General features: G+C 43.1%; 1 protein-coding gene and 1 long non-coding RNA gene across 5 annotated transcripts in view; one reads left to right on the top strand and one right to left on the bottom strand.

Moving 5' to 3' along the window:
- Positions 1-24704, top strand: part of LOC114219020 (uncharacterized) — a 35554-nt gene that overhangs the window by 3873 nt on the left and 6977 nt on the right. The gene's annotated exons all lie outside the window — the stretch shown is intronic.
- The window catches only part of P2RX7 (purinergic receptor P2X 7), a 44678-nt gene continuing 37761 nt past the window's right edge, over positions 17788-24704 (bottom strand). For both annotated transcript variants that reach the window (XM_028116400.2, XM_028116401.2), the window contains one exon: positions 17788-22745. In XM_028116400.2, coding sequence (XP_027972201.1) covers positions 22260-22745 — 486 coding nt within the window. In that variant the 3' untranslated portion in view covers positions 17788-22259. The remainder of the gene's footprint in view (positions 22746-24704) is intronic.

The following is a 24704-nucleotide window of genomic DNA, read 5'->3' as shown; positions in this document are numbered from 1 at the left end:
AGCATTTCTACAAAGAAGATACCCAAATGGTCAATAAGAACATAAAAATGTTCAATATCACTAGGGAGATGTGCATCAAGATCACAATGAGATACCACTTCATCTGCTTAGCATGGCTATAATTAAAACAAGGGACAGTCAGAAAGATGGAGAAATTGGAAGACTCATACACTGCTGCTGGGAAAAATAAATGGTGCAGCCCTTTTGGAAAACAGTTAGGCAGTTCCTCAAAATGTTAACAATCACCATGTGATCTAGCAGTTCCATTCCTGGGTGTACTATATGCCCAAGAGAATTGAAAAGATATGTTCATGCAAAAACTTGTGCATGGATGTTCACAACACCATTCATAATAGTCAACACGTGGAGATCCCCTAAGTGTCTGTCAGCTGATGAATGGAAAAACTTGTGGTATGTCCAGACAATGGAATATTACTCAGCCGTAAATACATGCTGCAATGTGCATGAATCTTGAGAACATGATGCTAAGTGAAAGAAGCCAGGTACAAAAGGCTACATATTCTATGATTCTGTTTATATGAAATGTCCAGAATAGGAAAATCCATAGAGACAGAAAGTCAATTAGTGGTTGCCTAGGGCTGGGGGAAAGTACAGTGGGGATTGATTACTAATGAGTACGAGGTTTCTGTTGGGGGTGAGGAAATGTTCCGGAAATTACATGATGGTGAGAGTTGCAGAATCCTTGTGAATATCCTAAAAGTCACTGCACTGTACATTTCAAAAGGGTGGCTTTTATGGTGTGTGAATCATATCAAATTAAAAAAATAAAAAGGGGCGCCTGGGTGGCTCAGTCCTTAAGCGTCTGCCTTCAGCTCAGGTCACGATCCCAGGGTCCTGGGATCGAGCCCCGAATCGGGCTCCCTGCTCAGCGGGAAGCCTGCTTCTCCCTCTCCCATTCCCCCTGCTTGTGTTCCCTCTCTCACTGTGTCTGTCTCTGTCAAATAAATAAAATCTTTTAAAAAAAGAAGAAAGAAAAACAGGGAGTAGATAATCAAGGCCTCAGAAAAAAACAATGTGTGTACACAATAATGGGGCCAAACCTCAGGTTGTTTCTTCAGAGGGGAGCACCTCAGACCCTTACACAGAGCTGAGCTTTGCTTTTTTGTTTTTTTTTATTTTAGAGAGAGCTAGAGGACACGAGTGGGAGGGGCAGAGGGAGAGGGAGAGAGAATCTTAAGCAGACTGCGCTGAGCGTGGAGCTGACGCAGGGCTTGATCTCATGACCCTGAGATCACATCCAGAGCTGAAACCAAGAGTAGGGTGCTCACCAACTGTACCACCCAGTTACCCGCACAGAGCTTATTTTTAATTTATTTTATTTTTTTTTTTTAAAGATTTTATTTATTTATTTGACAGAGACAGTGAGAGCAGGAACACAAGCGGGGGAGTGGGAGAGGGAGAAGCAGGCTTCCTGCTGAGCAGGGAGCCCGATGTGGGACTCGATCCCAGGACCCTGGGATCATGACCTGAGCCGAAGGCAGACGCTTAACCGACTGAGCCACCCAGGCACCCGAGCTTATTTTTAATTTAGATTAAGTTCAAACACTGGATCATCTGGTTCCTCCATTGCACGCTAAGCCAGTTTACCACAACACTCTTCCTCCAAAAACTGCCCCTCCCTCACAGATGTGGCCCCAGCAGCCATTTTTATACTATGTGACTTTATCAATTGAACCACATAGGGAACCTAACCCAAAAGGGCCAATCGGATTCTCTCCTCTGGTACTGTGGCACTGGGAGAGAAGCAGCCCTTTGTTCTCTGCAAATGACTAGAACTGAGTTGATAAAACCTTCCAGTTGTGGCAGAGTCATGTCCATGGAGAAGCTCAGCAGGGGAGTCTGCAGAAACAAAAGAATGAGAAGATGGGCAAAGGGACACAGAGGTGAGAGTGACTAAGAAAATGGCCTCTTCAGTTTCTACTGGGTTTCTGTTTCCTGTTTCTGCCCCCTTGTTTCACTTTTGCCCCCATACCCTGATAATAAATGTTCATTTTTCCCCCTTAAGCTAGTAGGCTTTGAAACTTAGAATTGAAAAGACTTTGGCTATGGTCCTAGGTTCCCAGAGGTGAAAAATGTACTGTCACTGGTAATGTGGGCATTAAATATTTGTGTGAATGCAGTGAATTAAAGGTGGGAGGCCCTGCCCGAAGCCAACAACATGAAGAGCAGTAATAATTAAATTAATAGCCCATAAAAACAAACAAGTCCCTGTGAAAAGGGGAGCCAGGAACTCCAAAAAGCTCGTCAGTCTGGGACCGTTTATTTGAGAGGCTTGTAGTGGCTGACCTCAGTGCACCTGAGGACACCGTTTGGTTATAGCGCGGTGAGAATGATGTTACAATGGTTGTGAGCCACAAAAGGCTCATCAGATAAAGCTGTATTCTTTATTTAGGAGTATCTTTAATAGAAAAAAAATGTTTAAATGAGATGTTCAGACATTTAAAGATGTAAGATTCACTTATCTGGCACATAGACATTGTGAAGTACATCATTGTATAACATAATGACAGATACATCTAGTCCAAATGTATGATTATATATACCTCCAGAAACAGCATATGCTGGGGCGGCTGGGTGGCTCAGTCATTAAGCGTCTGCCTTCGGCTCAGGTCACGATCCCAGGGTCCTGGGATCGAGCCCCGCATCGGGCCCCCTGTTCAGCGGGAAGCCTGCTTCTCCCTCTCCCACTCCCCCTGCTTGTGTTCCCTCTCTCTCTGTGTCTCTCTCTGTCAAATAAATAAATAAATAAAATAAAATAAAAAAGAAAGAAACAGCATATCCCCTAAATAAATAAGTTGGTAGCAAAAGTGAGGAATAAATTATTTTATAATTTTGCTGTTTCTTTCCCTGGGGAGTCCTTCAGACTAAAGCTGTTATGGAATATAGAAGAAAAAAAATCCTGACTCTTCTCTAATAGGCCATGTGCTGATCACAGATAATCCGCCATGCTAGATCAGTGGATTTCAACCCTATCTGACCCAGTGTCCCTTTAGCAGGAAATGTTTTCTAAGATCTCGTTAGGAGCTCTGAAAGAAATTAATATGCACTGTAATCTCTCCACACTCAAATATGTATATACATGTAGATGTTTATATATATATTTAGTTTGCATTTTCATAATTGATACTGAGTTTTTCACATGCTTATTGGCCAATCTGTACATCTTTGGAGAAATGCCGGTTCAGATCCTTTGCCCATTTTTCAATTGAGTGATTTGCCTGTTCAGAATTTAAGAGTTCTTTATGTATTCTAGATATAATTCCTTATCAGATGTATGCTCTGCAAAAGTCTTCTCCCATTCAGTGTGTTGTGGGGGGATTACAGTATTGAAATGGAGAAAATGGGAAATATGATATTCTTGCAGGTGAACTGGATCTATTTCTATAACTGTGTTTTAAAATGGCCCAGCACATTTGATATTTGGTCTCAGATGTAAAAAAGACCTCGGAGACCACACCCTTTGGAAGACAGCAGAGGTAGGGGATGGATAAGGGAAAGAGCTGTGAACTCAAGAGGTGATGGGGCAGTTGTGAGATCGATCGACCTGTAGGGACTGGGTCTGCTGTCACTGAAAACAAGGTATTCAGGAATGGATCCTGTGTGCCAGACACTGGGATGTGATTATTTACTTGTTGTGCATCCTTAGAGCTGGTAACTTCTTGGCAGTGTGTTTCTTTATATGTCAAATGGGGATCAGTGTTATTGTGTCAAGTATGATATTGTCTTTATGACAGTAATAACAATAGCCGAGATACTGTTAAATGCTTTCTAGGCTTCATTTCATTCAGTCTCCCACAAAGCATGAGGTAGGCACTGAGGAGTACAACAGACTTTGAGAGCCCATACAAGCAGTAGGGTCAGGATTTGAGTCCACGTTTGTCTGATTCCAGAATCTTTGCTCTTAACTATTTCATTACGTAGCCTTCAAATGCTGTGAAGTCATTTTGTTTGCTCTAAATCATTGTCTAATGTTATGTGGGATTGTTTTTATGGTTCTATTACCTGCTGTGTACCAAGAGTAAGGGATAATGAGGATTATGGGGGTCAACTTGAAATAGGAGAAATCTTGTTTGTAGAGATGATAGTTATTGGAACCCCATTATGTTTTGTCCTGTTCCCTGACATTAGCATACAATGTAACAAAATATCTTTTCAAATTTACTTACAAACTATTAGATTCTAAATATCTGGAAGATTATACAACAAGACTCAGGAAAATAAGACCCAGAGATGTGGTCCCATTAGTGTCAAATCTGGTAACTTTCTAAGATGGTGTCTTAATGACTGTGGGAGGCAGAATAATGCTCCCCATTCCAGATACCCATCCTAATCCCAGAAACCTGGGACTTTGTTACCTTCTGTGGCAAAAGGGACTTTGCCAGTGTGATTAAGGGTTTTGAGATGGGGAGATTGTCCTGGATTATCCAGGTGAGCTTATTCACAAGGGTCAAAAATGGACAGGAGGGGCTGAAGCATCAGAAAAGGCCTGTGACAACAGCCGCACAGGTCAGAGTGATGCGATTGCTAGCTAGAGGCCATGAGCCAAGGAATGAGGCTGGAAAAGGCAATAGGTGAATTCCCTCTAGAGCCTCTAGAAGGAATGCAGCCCTGCCAAGGCCTTGATTTTAGCCCACAAGACCCATTTTGGATTTCAGACCTCCAGAACGATACAATAATACATCTATGTTGTTTTAAGCCACATAAATTAATACAGTTACTAACTCCATAGAAATATTATGAACATAAGATTCTTAATTCAGATTAAGCTAGAAAGAATTTTATTTACTGTCAAAGACTTTAGTCGGTAATCTCGGGACAGTTTGGTTTGTTTCCTTCTGGGAGGATTTTGGTGTATGTTTTTCTATGTACACTCAAATACGTGGCAAGGGACCAGGGCTTGAGGGAGAAGTGCAAAGCTAACTCAGTTAGATAAATGATTATCCCCCAACAAAACAAGTTTTATAAGCACAGAAAAAAAAATCACCCAAACAAAATGAGAGCTTTAAAAAAATTCAAGACCATTTGTGTGAATTTGAATTTTTTTCTCTTAAAAAATAAGTGGAAAAATAAAGATTTTTAAGAGTAGAAACGTTTGCCTCATTTAATGGTTTTGTGGTAACTAGGTGGGAATCCTATTCAGTGGTAGGAAAAGATACTGTGGTAGGTGATGTAAAGAGACAAAGCCTGCAAAGCATGTACGTTTAACTTGAAAAGTTTACAGTGATTTGAATCCCACTGAGGATGTATATGGTACAACTTAAAGCAAGGGAGGTAAATCCTTAGGTGATAACCATCCCGGTTTGCCAGGGACTGGGATGGAATTTTCAGTGCTAAAACTGGGGAAGTCCCCTGGCAAACAGGATGAGTTGGTGACCCTCAGAGGACTAAGTCAGCTAGCTTCAGGAAGGCTCATGATAGCATGGATTCTGAGCCAGGCCCCCACGGGCCACAGACACTGCTTACCACACGCCTTCCCCCTCCCCCCGCCGGTCCACCCCAAGCTTCACTCTTAAGAGACTTGTACTAGTTAAACTTGAATTAGATCTGTTAAAAAACAGAAGGGGCTCCTGCAAGAAGCAGGGACGCTTTCCAAGAAATGTAGCCTCTAAACCTGACTTTTCCTGATTTTACATCAAACAACTTCAAGTCTACCTGGAAGTCTGAATAAAAATGAAATAGAACAATAGCAACAACAAAAGGCATCAGGGGTGTACTTTTTATGTGACTTGTCTCATAATAAAAACCCAACTTTGTGCTCTAGTGAGGACAGTTTTCTGGAAAATACAGACTGTGTGTTAATCTTTCCCAGCCCCCAAGGATTATTGTATTGTATTAGCCAGTGAACAGTCTCTAGCAGATCTAAATCCAACACAATGGAATCCAGGTTTCTTTGGCAAAAGAAATAGCACTTTCTAGTCCAAAAACCACCTACCTGTGAGTGATACTTAGAACCCTATTTTACAGCTGAGTAAAAGCTCAGTCTCATTAGTGTTTGATAAAATACTTTGAAAATGTTGCTTTTTTCTCGTTATTATGCCCCCGTCTGTCATAAGAGATTTGGTAACAATTGGCGGTTAAGGGAGAACGAAAGCACAGAGGAAAGGACTTGTCAAACTCCAGAAACATCGACCTGATAATAACATTCGGAACTTCTGTTGTCTGGATGCAGATAACAATAATCTCTAAGTTCATGTAAGCAAACCGCAAAGCCTTCTCTTGGGATTTTCCCAGGGTTTTTCTGTCATTAAGTGTGGTCCCTGACAACTGTCTATCTGAGTAGTCTGACAACTCTCAAGTGTTAGGTGTGTGTGATGTGAGCCGTGTTGAGATACATGAGGTGTGTGGTATGCCCTGTGGGTTAGCTCAACTAAGGAAGTGTTTGTGGAGGGTGGCATATTATCTTTTCAGTTGCTTCCCCTTTTCTGGTTTTATCATTTTTCTGTTAGTAGAACATTAAATGGGAAGTGGGGTGATAAACTGCAGTCATCTTCTTTGGGTCAGCTGATGGTAAATGTTGCCTTTCCTGCCCGGAGAATTATCCAGAAGGCTCATCTCCTGCTCCTTGCAATTAGCCTCTTTATTAGGGGTGGGACCCAGTGGCCTCAGCCTTCTCTTTGGCCCAAACCTGCCATTTGGCTTTGGTTTTGGTCTCAGCCTCTGGAAACCCAAGTAGTCATATGACCACTTCAGCATCGTTTTGGGCCTCTCTGAACTTGTATGCCATCATGAATGTGGGATTACATAAGTAACCATCGTCTCCAATCAGTATAGATGCCAGCAGTATGAATGAGGCTTGTTATTGCAATGTTGTTAATACGTTAATACTCACTTTTGAATGTAGGTGAGCATTCCAATTATAACTGGAATGAAAAAAGTCTCCTTAGGTTCTTTATATGTTGAAATTTTATCAGTAGTTTAAATACACATTTAGATTTATAACTAAAGTGAAATGATCGAAATGATTTTATTTTCCAAAATAATAACTAAGAACTCTCAAATAGTTTAATAAAAAAAATTGATGGACAGACTATTAGGAGAGATTTTTGGTGATGAGGTAATAATTTGAATAAGAATAAAAGGCCTAGGGGCGTCTGGGTGGTTCTGTAGGCTTAGCTTGATTTCAGCTCAAGTCATGATCTCAGGGTCATGGAATCAAGGCCCGTGTCCGGCTCCATGCTCAGTGGGGAGGCTGCTTGAGTTTTTCTCCCTCTCCCTCTGTCCCTCTACCACCTCTCTTTCTCTCTCTAAAATAAATATAGTTTCTTTAAAAAAGAATAAAGGCCTAAAGATTTTAGAAATTTAAAATATGAGTGAAGAAAGTCTGTAACTTACTCTTGAAAATATTCAGAAAGTATCTTCAAGCAGTATGCAGAGCTTTAGTTTATGGGATCATTTCTATGAAATTACATCATCATCATCATCAACTCAGTTTTCAAGTACAGAAGTTGAGGAGGACATGTCTTTACCATGTTGATATAGTATCTAGAAGAAAGGAAAATTTGATAATTTGATGGCAATATCACTATCAACAGTGCCCAGTTCTGGCAAAGCAGCCAGAAGTATCTTAGCTCTCTCTACCTTTGAACCATTTAAAGTGAACATCTAATTAATATCCAGATGTTCAGTGGAGCAAATCACAGGGACAGTCCTAAGGAATCAATGTTCATATATTATAAAAATCAAACTTTAAAATCTGATTAGTAAACTACAATAATAAAATTGAAATAAAAAACCATTGGAAAATCTTCAGATTTTTTTCTTGTACTTATGGCAGTGATATTGGGCTGTGGTTACTGATTTTAGCACTCAGCCATTTGGCCAAATGTTCATTTGGTGTGTATTGTGTATGGTATGTATGTGTATTCACATAACATAACATTAACTTTTTTTTAAAGATTTATTTATTTATTTATTTTAGAGAGAAAGAGCATGAGTGTGAGGGACGGAAGGAGAGGGAGGGAGAGTCTTGGTCGACTTCATGCTGAGCCCGGAGCCCAACATGGGGCTTGATTTCACAACCTAAGCCGAAACCAAAAGTTGGATGCTTAACTGGCTGCCACCCAGGCACCCCTAAAATTGACTATTTTAAAGTGAACAACTCAGTGGCATTTAATACACACATAATGTTGTGCATCCACTGCCTTTGTCTAGGTCCAGATCACTTGTTATCCGCCCCCAAAAGGAAACCCCACACCCATTAAGCAGCAGTTCCCCATTTCCCCCTCCCTCCCAGCTCTTGGCAATTGCCAATCTGCTCCCTGTCTCTATGGATTCATCTAGTCTGCATATTTCATGTAAGTGGAATCCTACAACATATGACATTTTATGTCTGGCTTCTTTCATTTAGCATTATGTTTTTGAGGTTCATCCACATGACAGCATGCATCAATATTTCACTCTTTTTTATGGCCCAGTAATATTCTGTTGTATGGATATATCACATTTGTTTATCCACTCATCAGCTGATGGACATTGGGCTTGCTTTTACCTGTTGGCTAGTGTGAATAGTGCTAAAATGAACACAGATAGTCTGAGTCCCTGTTTTCGATTCTTGCAGTATACACCTAAGAGGGGAATTGCTGGGTCATATGGTTATTCTATGTTTAAATTCTTGTGGGGCCACCAAACTGACTTCCCTCCTGTTATTCTTCATACCCAGGATGTATGCACAATTGTGGCCTGCTGAGCCGGAAATTCATAGTTTCTTTGAGTGGCTCCCAAGATAACCAAGGTGTGGTAACACCGTGTCACTGGCACGATCAGATTCCAGAGACCTTTGCCAGGATTCCTTTGCAGTTGTCCTTGTACCTGGGCAAATCTGCTGAAGACAAACCAAAACATCTGTGTTGGGAAGAACTTAACCTGACCTCGATTGTGCTGGCTTACTGGGGACATTCATCTGTGCATTCATCAAATAGTTATTCAGCATGTAGTGTTTATCTGGAACCAAATAGGCAAAAATTTCTGCCTCAAGAAGCTTACATTCCAGTGTCAGGAGACAGGCAACAGACAATAAAACTAATAAGTAGGGGCAGTCAGAGAAAGCCACGCAAATTTATTAGCCCATGGTTGTTTATAACTCTCTATATTTAAAAAAATTTCTGTTGTGACTGTCATTATGTTCTGTAGTTTATTTGCTTCTTTTTCTTAGACACACATCTCTGACAAGACTTGTCTTTTTACTTTTTTTCACCGAACCAGCTTTTAGTTTTTTTAGTTGTCTCAGTTATTTGTTATTTCATTGATTTCTGCCCTGATAGTTATTGTTTCCTTCTTGTTTCTTTTAGTTGATTCTGCTGCTCCTTTTCCAGTGTTTCAGGTTGAATGCTTGGCTCCTACCTTGTTAACCTTCCTTGTTTCCTGACAAATGTATATAAAGCTATATGTTTCCCTTTAAAATAGTGCTTTTGCTGTGTCCCACTGGTTTTGACATGTGCTGTTTTCATTATCACTCAGTTTTACACATTCCAAAAGTCATTTAGCAGTGTGTTATTTGGTTTCCAAATAGTTTCAAAATCCATCTTTAAAAAATGAATTTTTCATTTCATTGAAATGCAGTTGGAGGACCTAGTCTGTATCATATTGATCATTGAAGCAATTCACGTCTGCTTTTGTACATGTTCCATGTGCACCTTAAAAGAATGTGCATTCAGGGCTGGGTGTTGAATTCTCTATATGTCTGTTAGCTCAAGGGAGGCCCTCTCTAAGGAAGTACATTAGAGCTGAGATCTGAATGCCAAGAAGGAGCCAACTCTCTGAAAATCTAGGAAGAAAGGATCCCAGGCAGAGGAGATAGCAAGTGTAAAGGCCCTGAGGTATGAGCAAGCTTGGTATGTCCCAGGAGCAGAAAGAGGGCAGTATGAATGGAGTGTAGTGGGCAAAGAAGAGAGTAAAGTGAGCTAAGATCCTGAGAGGAAGTCAGGCGCCAGATCAAGCAGGGCCTCAGAGGCCATGGAATGGACTTTTTATTTTATTTTTATTTTTTAAAAGATTTATTTATTTGAGAGAGAGAGCACGCGGGGGGGGGGTGGTGAGGGGAAGGGGTAGAGGGAGAGAGAGTCCCAAGCAGACTCCCCACTGAGCGTGGAGCCCAGTATGGGGCTTGATCTCATGACCCTGAGATCAGGACCTGAGCCAAAACTAAGAATTGGATGCTTAACCAACTGAGCCACCCAGGTGCCCCATGGACTTTTGATTTTAACTAACACAGTAGATTCACTGACCACTTACCAGGTGCTGTGCTAAGCACTTTATATAAGGTGAATGTCAAGTACAAATTGATCTCATTTTATTTTTTTAAAGATTTTATTTATTTATTTGTCAGAGAGAGAGAGCACAAGCAAGGGGAGCTGCAGGCAGAGGGAGAAGCAGGCTCCCCGCTGAGCAAGGAGCCCAATGTGGGACTCGATCCCAAGACCCTGGGATCATGACGTGAGCCGAAGGCAGACGGTTAACCCAGTGAGCCACCCAGGCGTCCCTGATCTTATTTTATACAATGGAGGAATCATTTTGATATTAAAAGTACCTTAGTGATCATATTTAGCCCTGTCCTTTCCTTTTGTAAATATGAAAACTGAGATGAAGTCTCGACAGTTCTCACAGCTAGTTGTTTGCGTCCCAGCCTCTGGACATCCTGTCTCTTTGATACATAAGCTCCTAAAAAGGAGGACTCCGTTTTTATATAATTTCATTGAAATTTTATTGAAAGGAACCTTATCTTGTTAGGAACACCTCTGTAAAACAAAAATCACTTTCACCCATACTATGTACTGATTTTGTACATCTAGATTTCTATTGATTGGATTTATTTCCAGTAAGTGCCCCACAGGGACTCCTTCCTCTCCTAAAACATTCTGCTCACTCTAATTTTACCCCTCTGCTTCAGGTTGACATTTGGATGTGTTTCTGTGAGGCAGCAGCTTCACCGCCCTTTATTCTCCTGGGGGCCACCTTCATTTCCAGACCGACCCATCCCAGCCCTTTTTTGATGAGGCCTCTGTGGCACATTCAAAAGCCTCCACATCACAGAGACACTTGGTAATTACCCGCTGGCACTGCCTGGCTGCATGAGGGGTTTCCCACCTCACCCTCCTTCAAGGCCAAGCCACTCTGCTCTCCTGGCGCCCCAGGAGCAATTGTGGATGTACCCTGAGCAAGCAAAGCCCAATCAGGTGCTGTGCCAGGCAGTCCTCACACCGAATGGCCACAGTGCACATTTCATGCCTGCCGGCCTAAGGAGCCTGACTCAACAGAGGGTGCCATTGTGAACCTTGTCCTGGAGTGCTTTATCTGAAGTTGAAGGTAGAGTTATTCCCAACAGAAAAGGAGACATTTTTTTCCCTGATGGTGGATGGCAAAGTCAATGCCTCAGGCAAGGTCAGTGCCTGAGTTCCACGCTAAAAAAGCCAAAGGTAAGATTTATATCCACCAAACACGGGCTTACCCCTTCTTCCTTGCAAATCCTTGCAGATACAGTTCTTCTGGCTTGCTGGCCCTGCTGGGGATCTCCACTGGAATATTTTCTTACAAGACACATATTAGGGGCGCCTGGGTGGCTCAGTCCTGGGATCGAGCCCCGAGTCGGTCTTCCTGCTCAGTGGGAAGCCTGCTTCTCCCTCTCCCACTCCCCCCGCTTGTGTTCCCTCTCTTGCTGCCTCTCTCTCTCTGTCAAAAAAAAAAAAAAAAACCACACACACACAAAACAAAACACATATTATATGCTTTTGGAGGGTATGAGGAAATCTGAACAGCAAGCTGGCCTCAGCCTTCATTTGAGACTCAGATGAAAAAAATGTCTAAATGTTGCAAAGAAAGTACATATTTTTAATGCTATAAAGAAATATCTGCATGAGGCACCTGGGTGGCTCAGTTGTTAAGCATCTGCCTTTGGCTCAGGTCATGGTCCCAGGGTCCTGGGATTGAGTCCCGCAATCGCATCGGGCTCCCTGCTCCACAGGAAGCCTGCTTCTCCCTCTCCCACTCCCCCTGCTTATGTTCCCTCTCTTGCTATGTCTCTCTGTCAAATAAATAAATAAAATCTTAAAAAAAAGAAATATCTACAAAATATAAAAATCACACAGTTGCCTATGCATTATTTTTGTTTTTGGCAATTTAAAAAATTGTGGTAAATGTACATAACAGATTTTAACTATTTTTAGTTGTACATTTCAGTGGCATTAAGTCTATTTACAATGTTGGGCAACCATCATTACCATCCATCTCTAGAACTTTTTCATCATCTCAAATAGAAGCTCTGTACCCATTAAACACTTTCTGTTTCCCTCTTCTGCTAGTGTCTGGTAACCTGCTTTCTGTTCCCATGGATTTGCCCTTTCTGGATATTTCATGTAAATGGAATGATACTGTATGTGGCTTTTTGTGTCTGACTTCTTTCACTTAGCATCATGTTTTCAAGGTTCATCCATGTTGTAGAATGTATCAGAACTTCATCCCATTTTATGGCCAAAGAATATTCCATTGCATAGATATATCCCATTTTGTTTATCCACTCATCTATTGGTGGACACTGGGCTGTTACCGTCTTTTGGCGGTTGTCAGTGGACATTTATGTACAGGTAGCTATTTGAGTCCCTACTTTCGATTCTTTTGGGCATATACCTGGAAGTGGAATAACTGGATGCTATGGAAATTTCACATTTAAGTATTTGGAGAACCACCGAGCCCACGCATTACGTCTTATATTCAAAATATATTTGTCACAATTAAAAATAAAGAAGGGAGGGGTGCCTGGGTGGCTCAGTTGGCTAAGTGTCTGCCTTCTGCTCAGGCCATGTTCCTTGGGTCCTGGGATCGAGCCCTGCATCGGACTCCCTGCTCCGCGGGGTGTCTGCTTCTCCCTCTGCCTTTGACCCTCCCCACTGCTTATGCACTCTCTCTCTCTCAAATAAATAAATAAAATCTTTTTTTAAAGATTTTTTTATTTGTTTATTTGACAGAGAGAGACACAGTGAGAGAGGGAACACAAGCAGGGGGAGCGGGAGAGGGACAAGCAGGCTTCCTGCGGAGCAGGGAGCCCGATGCGGGGCTCCATCCCAGGACTCTGGGACCATGACCTGAGCCGAAGGCAGATGCTTAACGACTGAGCCACCCAGGTGCCCCTAAAATCTTTTAAAAAACATAAAAAGAAAGAAGGGAGGTGTATTTGGTAGGGCTGTCATAACGAAGCACTACAGACACCACAGACAGGGTGGTTTAAGCAATAGAAATCTGTTTCCTCACGATTCTAGAGGCTGAAAGTCTAAGATCTAGGTGTCAGCTTCTCTCCTTGTCTACCCCCATAACTTCACATGATTTTCCCTCTGCACCAGTGCCCTAATCTCCTCTTCTTAGAAGGATACCAGTCAGACTGGATTAGAGCTCATTTTACCTTAATTACCTCATTGAAGACTATATCCCCAAATCCAGTCATGTTCTGAGATAATGGGGGTTAGGACTTCAACAGTTGCATCCGGGGGGGGGGGGCAAAATTCAGCCCGTAACAGTGGGCAGAGAGCCAGCCATAGCATAGGCCATTTCTTCATTGACTTCCCCAAACAAACCATGGTAGAGAAAAATCTAAAAGATGGTTTTTAATCTTGATTTTTGGATTTCAGGAAATGCCACTGACCTTTTCTAATATCTTTCAATTGATTTGTCATTATCCATGGCATAGTCCAATGAGGAATGAGGCGGCCCTTCTTTGTCTTCCTTTTTTTTTTTTTAAGGATTTTTATTTATTAGGGACCCCTGGGTGGCTCAGTGGTTAAGCATCTGCCTTTGGCTCAGTTCATGATCCCAGAGTCCTGGGATCAAGTCCCGCATCAGCCTCCTTGCTCAGCAGGGATCCTGCTTCTCCCTCTGCCTGCTGCTCTCCCTGCTTGTGCTCTCTCTCTCTCTTTGATAAATACATAAAATCTTTAAAAAATATATTTTTAGGGCGCCTGGGTGGCTCAGTTGGTTAAGCGACTGCCTTCGGCTCAGGTCATGATCCTGGAGTCCTGGGATCGAGTCCCACATCGGGCTCCCTGCTCAGCGGGGAGTCTGCTTCTCCCTCTGACCCTCCCCCCATCTCATGTGCTTTCTCTCTCATTCTCTCTCTCTCTCTCAAATAAATAAATAAAATCTTTAAAAAAAATAAAAAATATATATTTATTAGAAAGAGAGAAAAAGCGTGTGTGAGCATGGTGGGGGGAGGGGCAGAGGGAGAGAGAATCTCAAGCAGATTCTCCACTAAGCACAAAGCTGGATGTGGGGCTTGATCTCACAACCCTAAGGTCAGGACCTGAGCCAGGACCAAGAGTCAGACACTTAACTGACTGAGCCACCCAGGCACCTCTTCTTTGTTTTCTTAAATGTACTTTCAGGATTAAAGGTTTTTAACAAATACTATCTTTGCTGGAAAAAAAAAAAGCTCTAACTAAAGGCTCACATTCTCCTTAAGGAAAAATGTTATGCAGTTGTGTTCTGTCTTGAACATCTCTCAGTATCATTTGCTGTCCTTCTTTGACATCATTTTTAAGTTACTGCATGCAGCTCTGTTATATGAGTGTGCCGTAATTTATTGGACCAACCCTCTTTTGTTGGACCTAAAGCAATTTAACAAAATTCTTTCTTGGATTCTTTCCTTTCTTCCTGTCACCACCACCAAATTAGTAGTCCAGGTTGCTTACTGAATCAGTCCTCTGTGATCCCAGCCGACCTCCTAAAGTAATCTCCCTTCCCAGGGTTTCCCTCCCATCAATGTCCTCATGGCTGCCTGAAGGATGTTCTTTTTTTTTTTTTTTAAGATTTTATTTATTTGTTTTTGAGAGAGAGCGAGAAAGAGTGAGCATGCACACAAGCAGGGGGAGCTGCAGGCAGATGGAGAAGCAGGCTCCCCGCTGAGCAAGGAGCCCGATGTGGGACTTGATCCCAGGTCCCTGAGATCATGACCTGAGCCGAAGGCAGATGCTTAACCGACTGAGCCACCCAGGGGCCCCTGCCTGAAGGATGTTCTTAAGTCACCACTTTCCTCGTGTCCCCTCTCAGCCCAAGAGTGGCTCCATCTTGACTTTGCAGTTGGTCCACACACTTCCGCCTTTTTTTTCCCCCCCGAGGATTTTCTGCACATCAGTGTCTTTTCATCTTCATCTACTTTCTTCCCATTCTAGGGAGCCAGCCAGGTCTACCAGTAATTTGAGCACATACCGTACTCATTTCTTCCTGGGCCCGGCTTGTGCTGCTGTTCCTTCAAGACGGCGTCTTCTCCTCCTGCCAGACGATGTGTCTGGCCTCTTCATCTGAGGGGGGCCCGCTCATGTCTCGAGAGCTTCACAAAACCCCCTGTGGTTACTCTTGCCTATATGGATTTTGCCTTTCTTTGCGCTTTTGGTTCAGTGAGATGGGCCCACACAGTTCATGAAGCAGTAAGAAAACAAGGCTTTGTCCTTCCCTGGATAGACTTAGAAGACAAGGACCGTGTTGTAAATGTCCCCATCACACTGACCGCCTGACAGTTCTTGGAACACGCTCACTTGTTTTCCCACTTCAGTGTTTGCACTTGCTGTCCCTCTGTTCCTCCAGCTCATCACAGCCAGTTCCTTCCTGACGTTCGGATCTAGCTTAAATGCCACCTCCTCGGAGAGGCCATCCCTGACCCCTATCAGAAGTAACCCCATTGTTTCTGTCATGGCATGCTGCTTGTTTTTCTTATACCCTTTACCCCAAGCTGTTCTCATCTCATTTCTTTATACGTTGCTTGCCCACTTTCCCCACTGCACCGAACCTCTTGGAGAGCCTGGCTTGTTCACTTATTTATCCCTAGGACCTTCACAGTGCCAGGATGCTCAGTAAATGTTTGCTGAGTGAATTAATGAAATTAGATGGAATGGGGGCAGAGAAGGGGGACAGGGACGTGGAGACTGTCACTTGGATTTCTGGTTTGGGAGATTGAACTGATGGAAATACTACTAACTGAGCTTGGGATTTCTGGAGGAGCACCTGTGGGTGAGGTAGAGAGAGCAGAGGTAGTGATTTCTCCTTTGTATTCATTTGATTTGCCTCTCAACTATTTAAGTGGACAGTTTAGAGGTGGTTAAGTACATGGGCCTGGAGTCTGGGAGTGATACCAAGGCACCGCCCAATAACAGTGATAGCACAGTTAGACACACGGTTAAAACTTTAAAGAATAACAATAGCTAACATTTTTAAAAAGATTTATTTATTTTAGAGAGAGTGCAAGTGGGAGGGACAGAGGGAGAGGGAGAAAATCTTTTTAATTTTGAAAAGATTTTATTTATTTATTAGAGAGAGAGAGAGAGCACAGACACAAGCGGGGGGAGGGGCAGAGAGAGAAGCAGACTCCCCACTGAGCAGGGAGTCTGATGTGGGGGCTCCATCCCAGGACCCTGAGATCAGGGCCTGAGCCAAAGGCAGACGCTTAACCAGCTAAGCCACCCAGGCGCCCCAAGAGAGAATCTTTTTTTTTTTTTAAAGATTTTATTTATTTACTTGAGAGAGAGAGTGAGAGAGAGAGAGCACCTGAGAGCGGGGAGGGTCAGAGGAAGAAGCAGACTCTCTGCTGAGCAGGGAGCCTGATGCGGGACTCGATCCTGGGACTCCAGGATCATGACCTGAGCCGAAGGCAGTCGTTTGACCAACGGAGCCACCCAGGCGCCCCCCAAGAGAGAATCTTAAGCCGACTCCGAGCTGAGCCTGGAGCCCGACCTGGGGCTCAATCTCATGCCCCTGAGATCTTGACCTGAGCTGAAATCAAGAGTTGGACACTTAACCAACTGTGCCACCCAGGCACCCCCAATTAGCTAACATTTATTGAGTGCTTACTCTGTAACAGGCAGTGAGCAAAGTACTCTACAAACATTTACACTTTCAACAATTAAGACTTAAAACAATGCTTAGACACACAGATGCAACTGAGGATTCTAAGCATTAGATAAGCTGCCTGAGGCCACTTAGCTAATTAGTGACTCAGGATTTGACTCTAGGTGGTCAGTTTCCAGAGTCTTTCTCACTGCACCACCATGCTGGAATAGGCACGTAATGGACCGAAAACCAAGATGAGTCCTTTGCCTTTGAGGAGCTTATTTTTTGCTTGGGGAGATAAAATAGAACTCAGAACTTACTATATTCAACAGGCTTACATTAAGCACTCATCCAAGCCTCAAGTATGGCAATTATTTCATTAAAATAGCCAGTCAGTATTGGGTACCTCCTCCGCTGATTCCAGAAGATTCAGTCTCATGCGACCTTGACAATTAAGAGGAACTAAGGAAGTTAGGAATGCAAAATCCTCTCCATGGACCATCATTTATTTTGGAAACATAACTTATAACCCGACTAGAAAAGAGAAAACTGAAAGATCACAGTGAAAGCCAGAGAAGATAGTGATGTCTAGATCTCTTCAAAAGAGAGCAGAAGGAGTGAGTCAGGGGACATTTGGAATTCCCAGAATGATGACTGCATGCGATTAGAATATGTGTTAAGAAATATATAAGCAGCAGGAAGTGAAACCACATCCAGTGCACCCGTGGACTAATTTGAATAAAAGGGGGTGGTGATCCCAGTTTCTCATGGGTTCTATCTAGGAGGCAGGGCTTTGTGTAGACAATGACTGTGGCAGAAGCCAAGCCAAACCTCTAATTTTTCAGGGTGGCTCATTGGCCTGGAATTAGGAGTGCTTTAATCACCTCCTCTTCATCCCATTGGTGAGGGAAGGATTTCCACCCTAAGGTCATGGAGATGACCAAATGCATGACACCCAACACTAGGCAAGGGAAATTGGCAGCAGTTTATTAGTCACATAATCATAGCTCCGGGGCAGAGTGAACAACCAGAGATGGTGGGATTTCGGCTCAGGTGAGAGCAGGCGTGCTTTGCAGTGTCAAGAGGGTGAGATGCCCCGTGGTTCCCACAGGAGGACATGATTGTCTTTTGGATCATTCCATGGGTGGCAGAGAACTTAAACCCATTATTCAGGGGTCAGCAGTAAGTGCCTCTGCTCCATTCGCTAAAGAAGGTACTTGTCCAGGTGACCTTTTCCATGGGAGTAGGTTGGGGAGAGAAACTTGCAGTTAAGCTGTTCTAGACCCTCCTGATTTCAACAGATGTCAAACCAGCCTGTGATATTAGACCTGAGTTTTTGGCTATACACTATAGGGTGAGATACATCAGCAGCTCTGCTGACTGCCCTTTGTCTCTAGATTTGGCACGTTCCTACCCCTGACCTGGTGAGACCATTAAGCGGTCTCATCTCCACCAACTTGGGACAGGAAATACTCTAAAAATCAAGGCACCCTAAAGCTTTTCCTTTTTCCTGTGGCTGATCTTTCTGTGACTTCCCAAGATAAAGAGGAGAGAAAAGAGAATCAGTTCATTTCACTGCATATTTGGGGCAGATGTTTCATGGAGTAGGGAGAGACTGAAATAAAATTAAAACTGTTTACCACCACTCCTCATTCATTCTCCATGCAGTGATCAGAATGATCTTTTAAAAACCAAATATAATCTTACCAGGCTGCTACTTTAAAACACTTCCACGGCTGTCCATTGGTCTTAGGATAAAGACAAAACTCCTTGCCATGGCCTGCAAGGCTCTATGCAGTCCAGCCCCTGCGTGCCTGTCCAGTCTTATCTCATGCCTTACTTCCCCCTTACTATCTATGCAGTAGGCATCCAGGTCTCCTTTAAGTTCCGTAAACCGGCTATGCATTTTCTGCCCCGGGGCCTTTGCACATGCTCCTCTTTCCGCCTAGAATGCTCTTCCCTACCCTATTCACCTAGTTATCTAGGACTTACCCTTCAGGGTTTAGCTAAAGGGCTGCATCCTCAAGGAGGACCTCTCTGATCTCCCCAAAATGGTCAAATTCCCCTATTTTAGGCTCTCAGAGCATCATTTTTCTTCTTCATCATGATCCCCTTCACAAAATGCAAATTTACATTTGAATTATTTGATTAATGTCCATCCCCTCACATCTCCGTGACAGCAGCAACCTTATCTATCATTGGTCTCTAGTGAGTACCTAAAAGAAAACTCGTTTTCCTATTCTCTACTTGTAATATTTCTGGGACCAAATGTTCGTGGAGTTTTCCCACACCAACCAGTTTTCCAACTCTCCAGACACCAACTGTGTCCTACAATTCAATTGCGTCATTAACTCCTGGCATTAGCCTAGACCCCATAGGTTGAGGCCTCAATCCCACAAGATTGTCCTCCACTTCAGGTGCCAGTCGCAAGTCCCAGGGTGTCCCCTGTACTTCAGACCAACTGGCTAAGAAATGGGGGTTCCCATAGCCCCCTTCTCAGGTTCAGTCATTTGCCCAAATGGTTCACACAACTCAGGGAAACCTTTGTTTGTATTTACTGGTTTACTATAAAGGATATAATGATACGAAGAACTAGATGAAGAGGTACATAGGGCAAGGTCCAAAAGGGTCCTGAGCACAGATGCTTGTCCCTGTGGAGTTGGGGTACAGCACTCTCCTAGCATGTAGATGTGTTCTTCAATTCAGAAGCTCTCCACATCTCATAATCAAGACATTTTTAGGGGGACTTCATCACGTGGGCACAATCAGTTGTTAACTCAGTTTCCAACCCCTCTCCATTCTGGAGGATGAGAGAGTGGGCCTCAAAGTTCTAAGCTTCTGATCATGGCTTGGTCTTTCTGGCAACCAGCCCCCATCCTGAAGTTTGGAGCCCACCAGGAGTTGCCTTGTTAGAACACAAGACACTCTTATCACCCAGCAAATACTAAGGGATTTAGGAGCTCTGTGTCAGGAATTGGGAGCAGCACAGTCTTATTATGTCATAGTTCCTCAATGAATATATGTTGAATGAAAGTGTCAATGAATGAACTGTGATTTGGGGATCTCCTGAGAAAAGGAAGTAAAAGGAACACTTCAGTAATCAAATTATACATTATTTTTTATAATCAAAACATTAATATTTTCTTATCAAAACATATTACCTAGTTAAGACATGTACATTGCCAAACTAGAATTAGGAAGTGTTTAAAAACTGGTGCCCTCTGAAGAGAGAAATGCAAGTTCATTACCAATTCTACATGAAACCAGCTAATGTTACAAGAAAGATCTCTAATACAGACATGAAGTAGTGAATACTGGGCAATTACCATATAGAATAATGGATTTAAGTATAAGAAAATAGATCCTACAAAGTGTGATTCTCCTTGGGATGCCTTTGCTGATGACATTATTTTATGCAGTAGACTAAAAACAAGATACAAATATGATGCATGTTATTGTATGAAGTGTCAGACATTTTACACACCATTGGCATAACATATCACCCTCTCACCTAAAGCATCTGTGGGGAAGGTGAAGGAGGATAGTAGGTGGATCCAGTGACTAATTGTCATTCCAAATTCTGATGCCATCTGGGGCCTCTAGAGGTGACAGAAACACACTAGGGATAAGGCACCAAAAAAGAAAATAAAATAAAGGTATAAAGTTTCAGAGGTTTATCAGAATGGAAATCTGTAGCTCATACATAGAATTCTAGGAGTAAAAATTTAAATTCTGAAGAAGTCATATATAATCCACTTTTAAATATATATCATACATATAAGAAGTCATATATAATCTATCTCTGAAAGATAGTAAAAAAAAAAATGAAAGTTCATTCTGGCCTAGTTTATTCCTGAGTTTAAAGCCAGATAAAATCCTGGGTCAAAAAAAGAAGTGTTTTGCTCATATTTACTTTACATAAATACAGTAGAAAGCATCTGGTTTTTAAAAAGTATCAAAATGACACATCTTAGAATATGTATTAAGAAAACTCATAGATCCTTCATCAGTTATAGTGTTGAATAGTGGTCTCTATTTATTCTTTAAAAGAGTTGTTTAGAAATCATCAATTCTAATACCAAAACCATGAAAAGGAAATCCTGAAGGAGGATCCTAAAACCTGACTATCCATTTTCATATTCTTAGCGGTCGATGTACAGAAATGGTAAAGGTTTGGGTGTGAGTTGCTTTTTAAGTAGCATCCAGATTGCATTCATTCTAATTGGCTGCAAAGTACAGGATGTTAAAGGCATAATGGTGGCCTTTTTCCGTTTTAACAGCAGTAGCTACTTCCAGTCATAGTAATAGGCTATGGGTTAGAATGTATTGGGTAGTTCAGCAGTTAGATTGGACGGATTCCAGGGCTGGTCTGGTGGGTTACTTGATTTGGTCCGCAGCCCTGATAGGACTGCCGAACAGAGACCTAAGCCCTGGTGATGCTTCAGGGCTGGTCCAGGCTCCCCAAGAACGCTAGAACCACAGAAGGTATGGCTGAGTCTGTGTTCCAGTGAGTCAGGCTTGCTCTCTGTCCCAGTCATCTGTTGCTGCATAACGAACAACCCGAAACTTAGTGGCTTAAAACAACAGTTTTGTTCTGTGGGAGGCATCTCATGCAGTGGCAGTCCAATGGTAGCAGGGTGTGGAATCATCAGCAGGCTTCTCTCCCATGTCCAGTGACTGCGTTTGGATGGCTTGGAAGCTGGGAACTGGTTAGGCAGCTCTGTTCTCCATGTGGCTTTTGGAGCTTCCTCACAATAGGGTGGTCTGAGGAGAGTCAGACTTTAGTATGGGGGCAAGCTTCCTTCACAGCAGACGTGGGTAGGACCGGAAGTGGAAGCTGCCAGCCTCAAGACCAAGACCCCGAAGCCGGCACAGCGTCACTTCCACTATTGGATAGAAGTGATCAGAGTTGCCCACATGCAAGAGGAGGGGACATAACCCTTAGGTCCTGAGGGTCAGATGCCCAAGAATTTGTGGCTGCCATTAATCCTCCACAGTCTCCAACCAGCACCGAAAGGGTTTGTTCATAGTTGTACCTTATCAGACCATAGTCTGGCCTCATAAGGAGCTGGTTGGCATTCATGTAGCTCTTTGTGCATTAACAAGAAAGTTCATGTACGCTCTCTCAATTTGTCCTCCCAACATCTCTGTGGGATCGCAGTTGGGGTAGGAAGGCAACTGAGGCTCAGAGTTAAGAGCCTCGGATCACACAACTTCCTAGGGACAGAACTGAGGCACAGATCTGAATCTCTCGACTCTCAGTCCATGCTGAAGGATTCTGGTTTATTTGTTTGTTTGTTCAGTCTGCTCTCTGACACATCTAGAGCTGCAGGAGTGGAAAACACATTTCCCTTTGGTTGAACATTTGGCCTCAGATCTTTGCAGATCAAGCTCAGGGTGCAAAGGAAACGTTCACACACCTGCTCAGCCCTGTGCCCTCAGTAAGGACTCTGGAAGCCGGTGTACTGGCCTTCACTCTGGGGAAACTCTCTCCGGATCCTCCAGCGGCAGCAGCTGGGCAGGATGGCAAAGTCGGCGAGGTCCTGGGAGCCGAAGCGCCAGATGGTGTAGCACCTGTAGGCACAGTGCCGCAGCTGGCTGTTAGAGTTTTCATCCAGCTCCAGCAAGGGCTCCTGGTAGAGCAGGAGGAACTCCAGGAGCTGTCGGGACAAGACGAGCTGCCTGAAGGGCTCTGAGGTGGTGATGCAGGGACCCGCCTTTTTCCGACAGCACAGTTCTTCCAGGCATCTGTGGCTCTCGGGAAGCTGGGATGGGAGGCAGTGTCCACACTGGCACCAGTCTGGGCTGTTGCTGGATCTGGTAGCCACTTCGTCACTTAACAGCTGGATCTCCTCTGCTTGTCCAGGAATAGGGGATGGATCATGGAGAGACGGGGGCAGCCTGGACAAGTCCACTGAGGGTCTCTGAAAAAGTCAAGTTAGCAAACCCATCAGCAGTGACAACCCCTAGGGTTCTAGGTCCTTTACTTTTGTCATTAACTTATAAAATTTTACTTACTATCACATTAATACCAGTCGCTATCATTTATTAAATGTATATATCAAGACTATCCCAGTGTTTTATAAACTTGCCCCGTTTAGCCTTTGAAGAACCTCATGAGATCTGTGTCCTTCTCTCCATTTTACAGATTTGGGAAGTGAAATTCAGACAAGCCAGGCCTCAGGCAGATATCTCCTGTTCATGGAGACCTTCTTGCCCTGACCCCCCCGATCTAGGTAGTTCCACCCCCACCCAGGTCACTCTCTTAGTGCATCATGAGATGCCGTGTTCTTCATAGTACTGTCACTATCTGAAATGATCCTACTCATTGATATGTCCTCTTGATGGTGGTTCTTCCACGTGGAAGTGGGGGGGCCCTGTCTGCTTTGTTACTGCTGTATCCCCAATGCCTAGGACAGTACCCAGCACATAGTAAATATTTGTTGATTTTGCTCTACTCTCTCCTTTTCCATGAGCCTCCCTCTTCCAGCAAATTCATTTGTTATCCTCCAAGAGGAGTTGCCATAATTGACATCATTTATATCTGTTCTTTGTAACATATACCTTCATTCACCGGACAAAGTTTGAGTCAGTACATTAAAATTAAATACTTCCTATATGTGAGCACTTACAGCAGCACTATTAACAATAGCCAAAGGGTAAAAACAACCCAAATATCCATCAACGGATGAACGGATAAAAATGTTATGTCCAGGGGCGGCTAGGTGGCTCAGTCGTTAAGTGTCTGCCTTCAGCTCAGGTCATGATCCCAGGGTTTTGGGATCGAGCCCCACATCGGGCTCTCTGCTCAGTGGGAAGCCTGCTTCTCCCTCTCCCACTCCCCCTGCTTGTGTTCCCTCTCTCGCTGTCTTGCTCTCTCTGTCAAATAAATAAATAAAATCTTTAAAAAAAAAGTTATGTCCAAAACCTATACTTTCAGGGATCATTTCTATAGTTTGTTAAAAACATGTCATGTCCATACAGTGGAGTAGTATTCAGCCAAAAAAGGAACAATGTACTGACACCTGCTACAACATAGATGAACCTTGAAGCCATTATGAAAAGTGAAAGAAGCCAGTCACAAAAAGGCAAATACTATATGATTCCATTTGTATGAAATGTCCAAAATAGGCAAATCCATGCTGACAGAAAGCAGATTAGTGATTGCCAGGAGACCTGGGTGGCTCATTCGATTAAGCGTCTGCCTTCAGCTCAGGTCATGATCTCAGGGTCCTGGGATTGAGCCCCAAGTCAGGCTCCCAGCTCAGCGGGGAGCCTGCTTCTCCCTCTGCTGCTTTCCCTGCTCATTCTCTCACTCTCTCTCTCTCTCTCTCTCTCTCTCAAAAAAAAAATGATTTCCAGGGACTAGGGGGAAGTGGGTATGAGAAGCGGCTGCTGAATGGATACAGGGTTTCCTTTTGGGTTGATGAAAAAGTTCTGGAACTAGATAGTGTGATGGTGGCACAGCATTGTGGATAAGCTTTTGAATTTTGAATTTTAAATGTCACTGAATTGTACACTTTACAGTGGTTAAAATGGTAAATTTTATCTGTATTCCCCTCCCCACCCCTCAGCTCATGTTACACCCAAACCCGATAAGGACATTACAAGAATGGAAAAACTGGCCAGTCTCTCTCAATAAGAGACATAAAAATCTTAAATATTAGTGAATTGAATCCAGCAATAAATACATAGAGTAATTTATTACCTTCAAATTGATTTTATTGCAGGAATGCAAGTTTGGCTTAACATTTGAAAATCAATTTCTGTAAGTCACCACATAACAGAAAAAAGAAAATTCATTGATCATTTTTTTAAAAGCAGAAAAAGGCATTTTAAAAATTCAGTGTTAATTTATGATAAAAATTCTTAGCAAACTAAGA

This window comes from Eumetopias jubatus, unplaced genomic scaffold (genome assembly GCF_037043125.1).
Source record: "Eumetopias jubatus isolate StellerSeaLion01/CBP00866 unplaced genomic scaffold, mEumJub1_p1.0 scaffold_16, whole genome shotgun sequence".
Taxonomy (NCBI): domain Eukaryota; kingdom Metazoa; phylum Chordata; class Mammalia; order Carnivora; family Otariidae; genus Eumetopias; species Eumetopias jubatus.
This window is presented reverse-complemented; position numbering and strand designations above follow the sequence as displayed.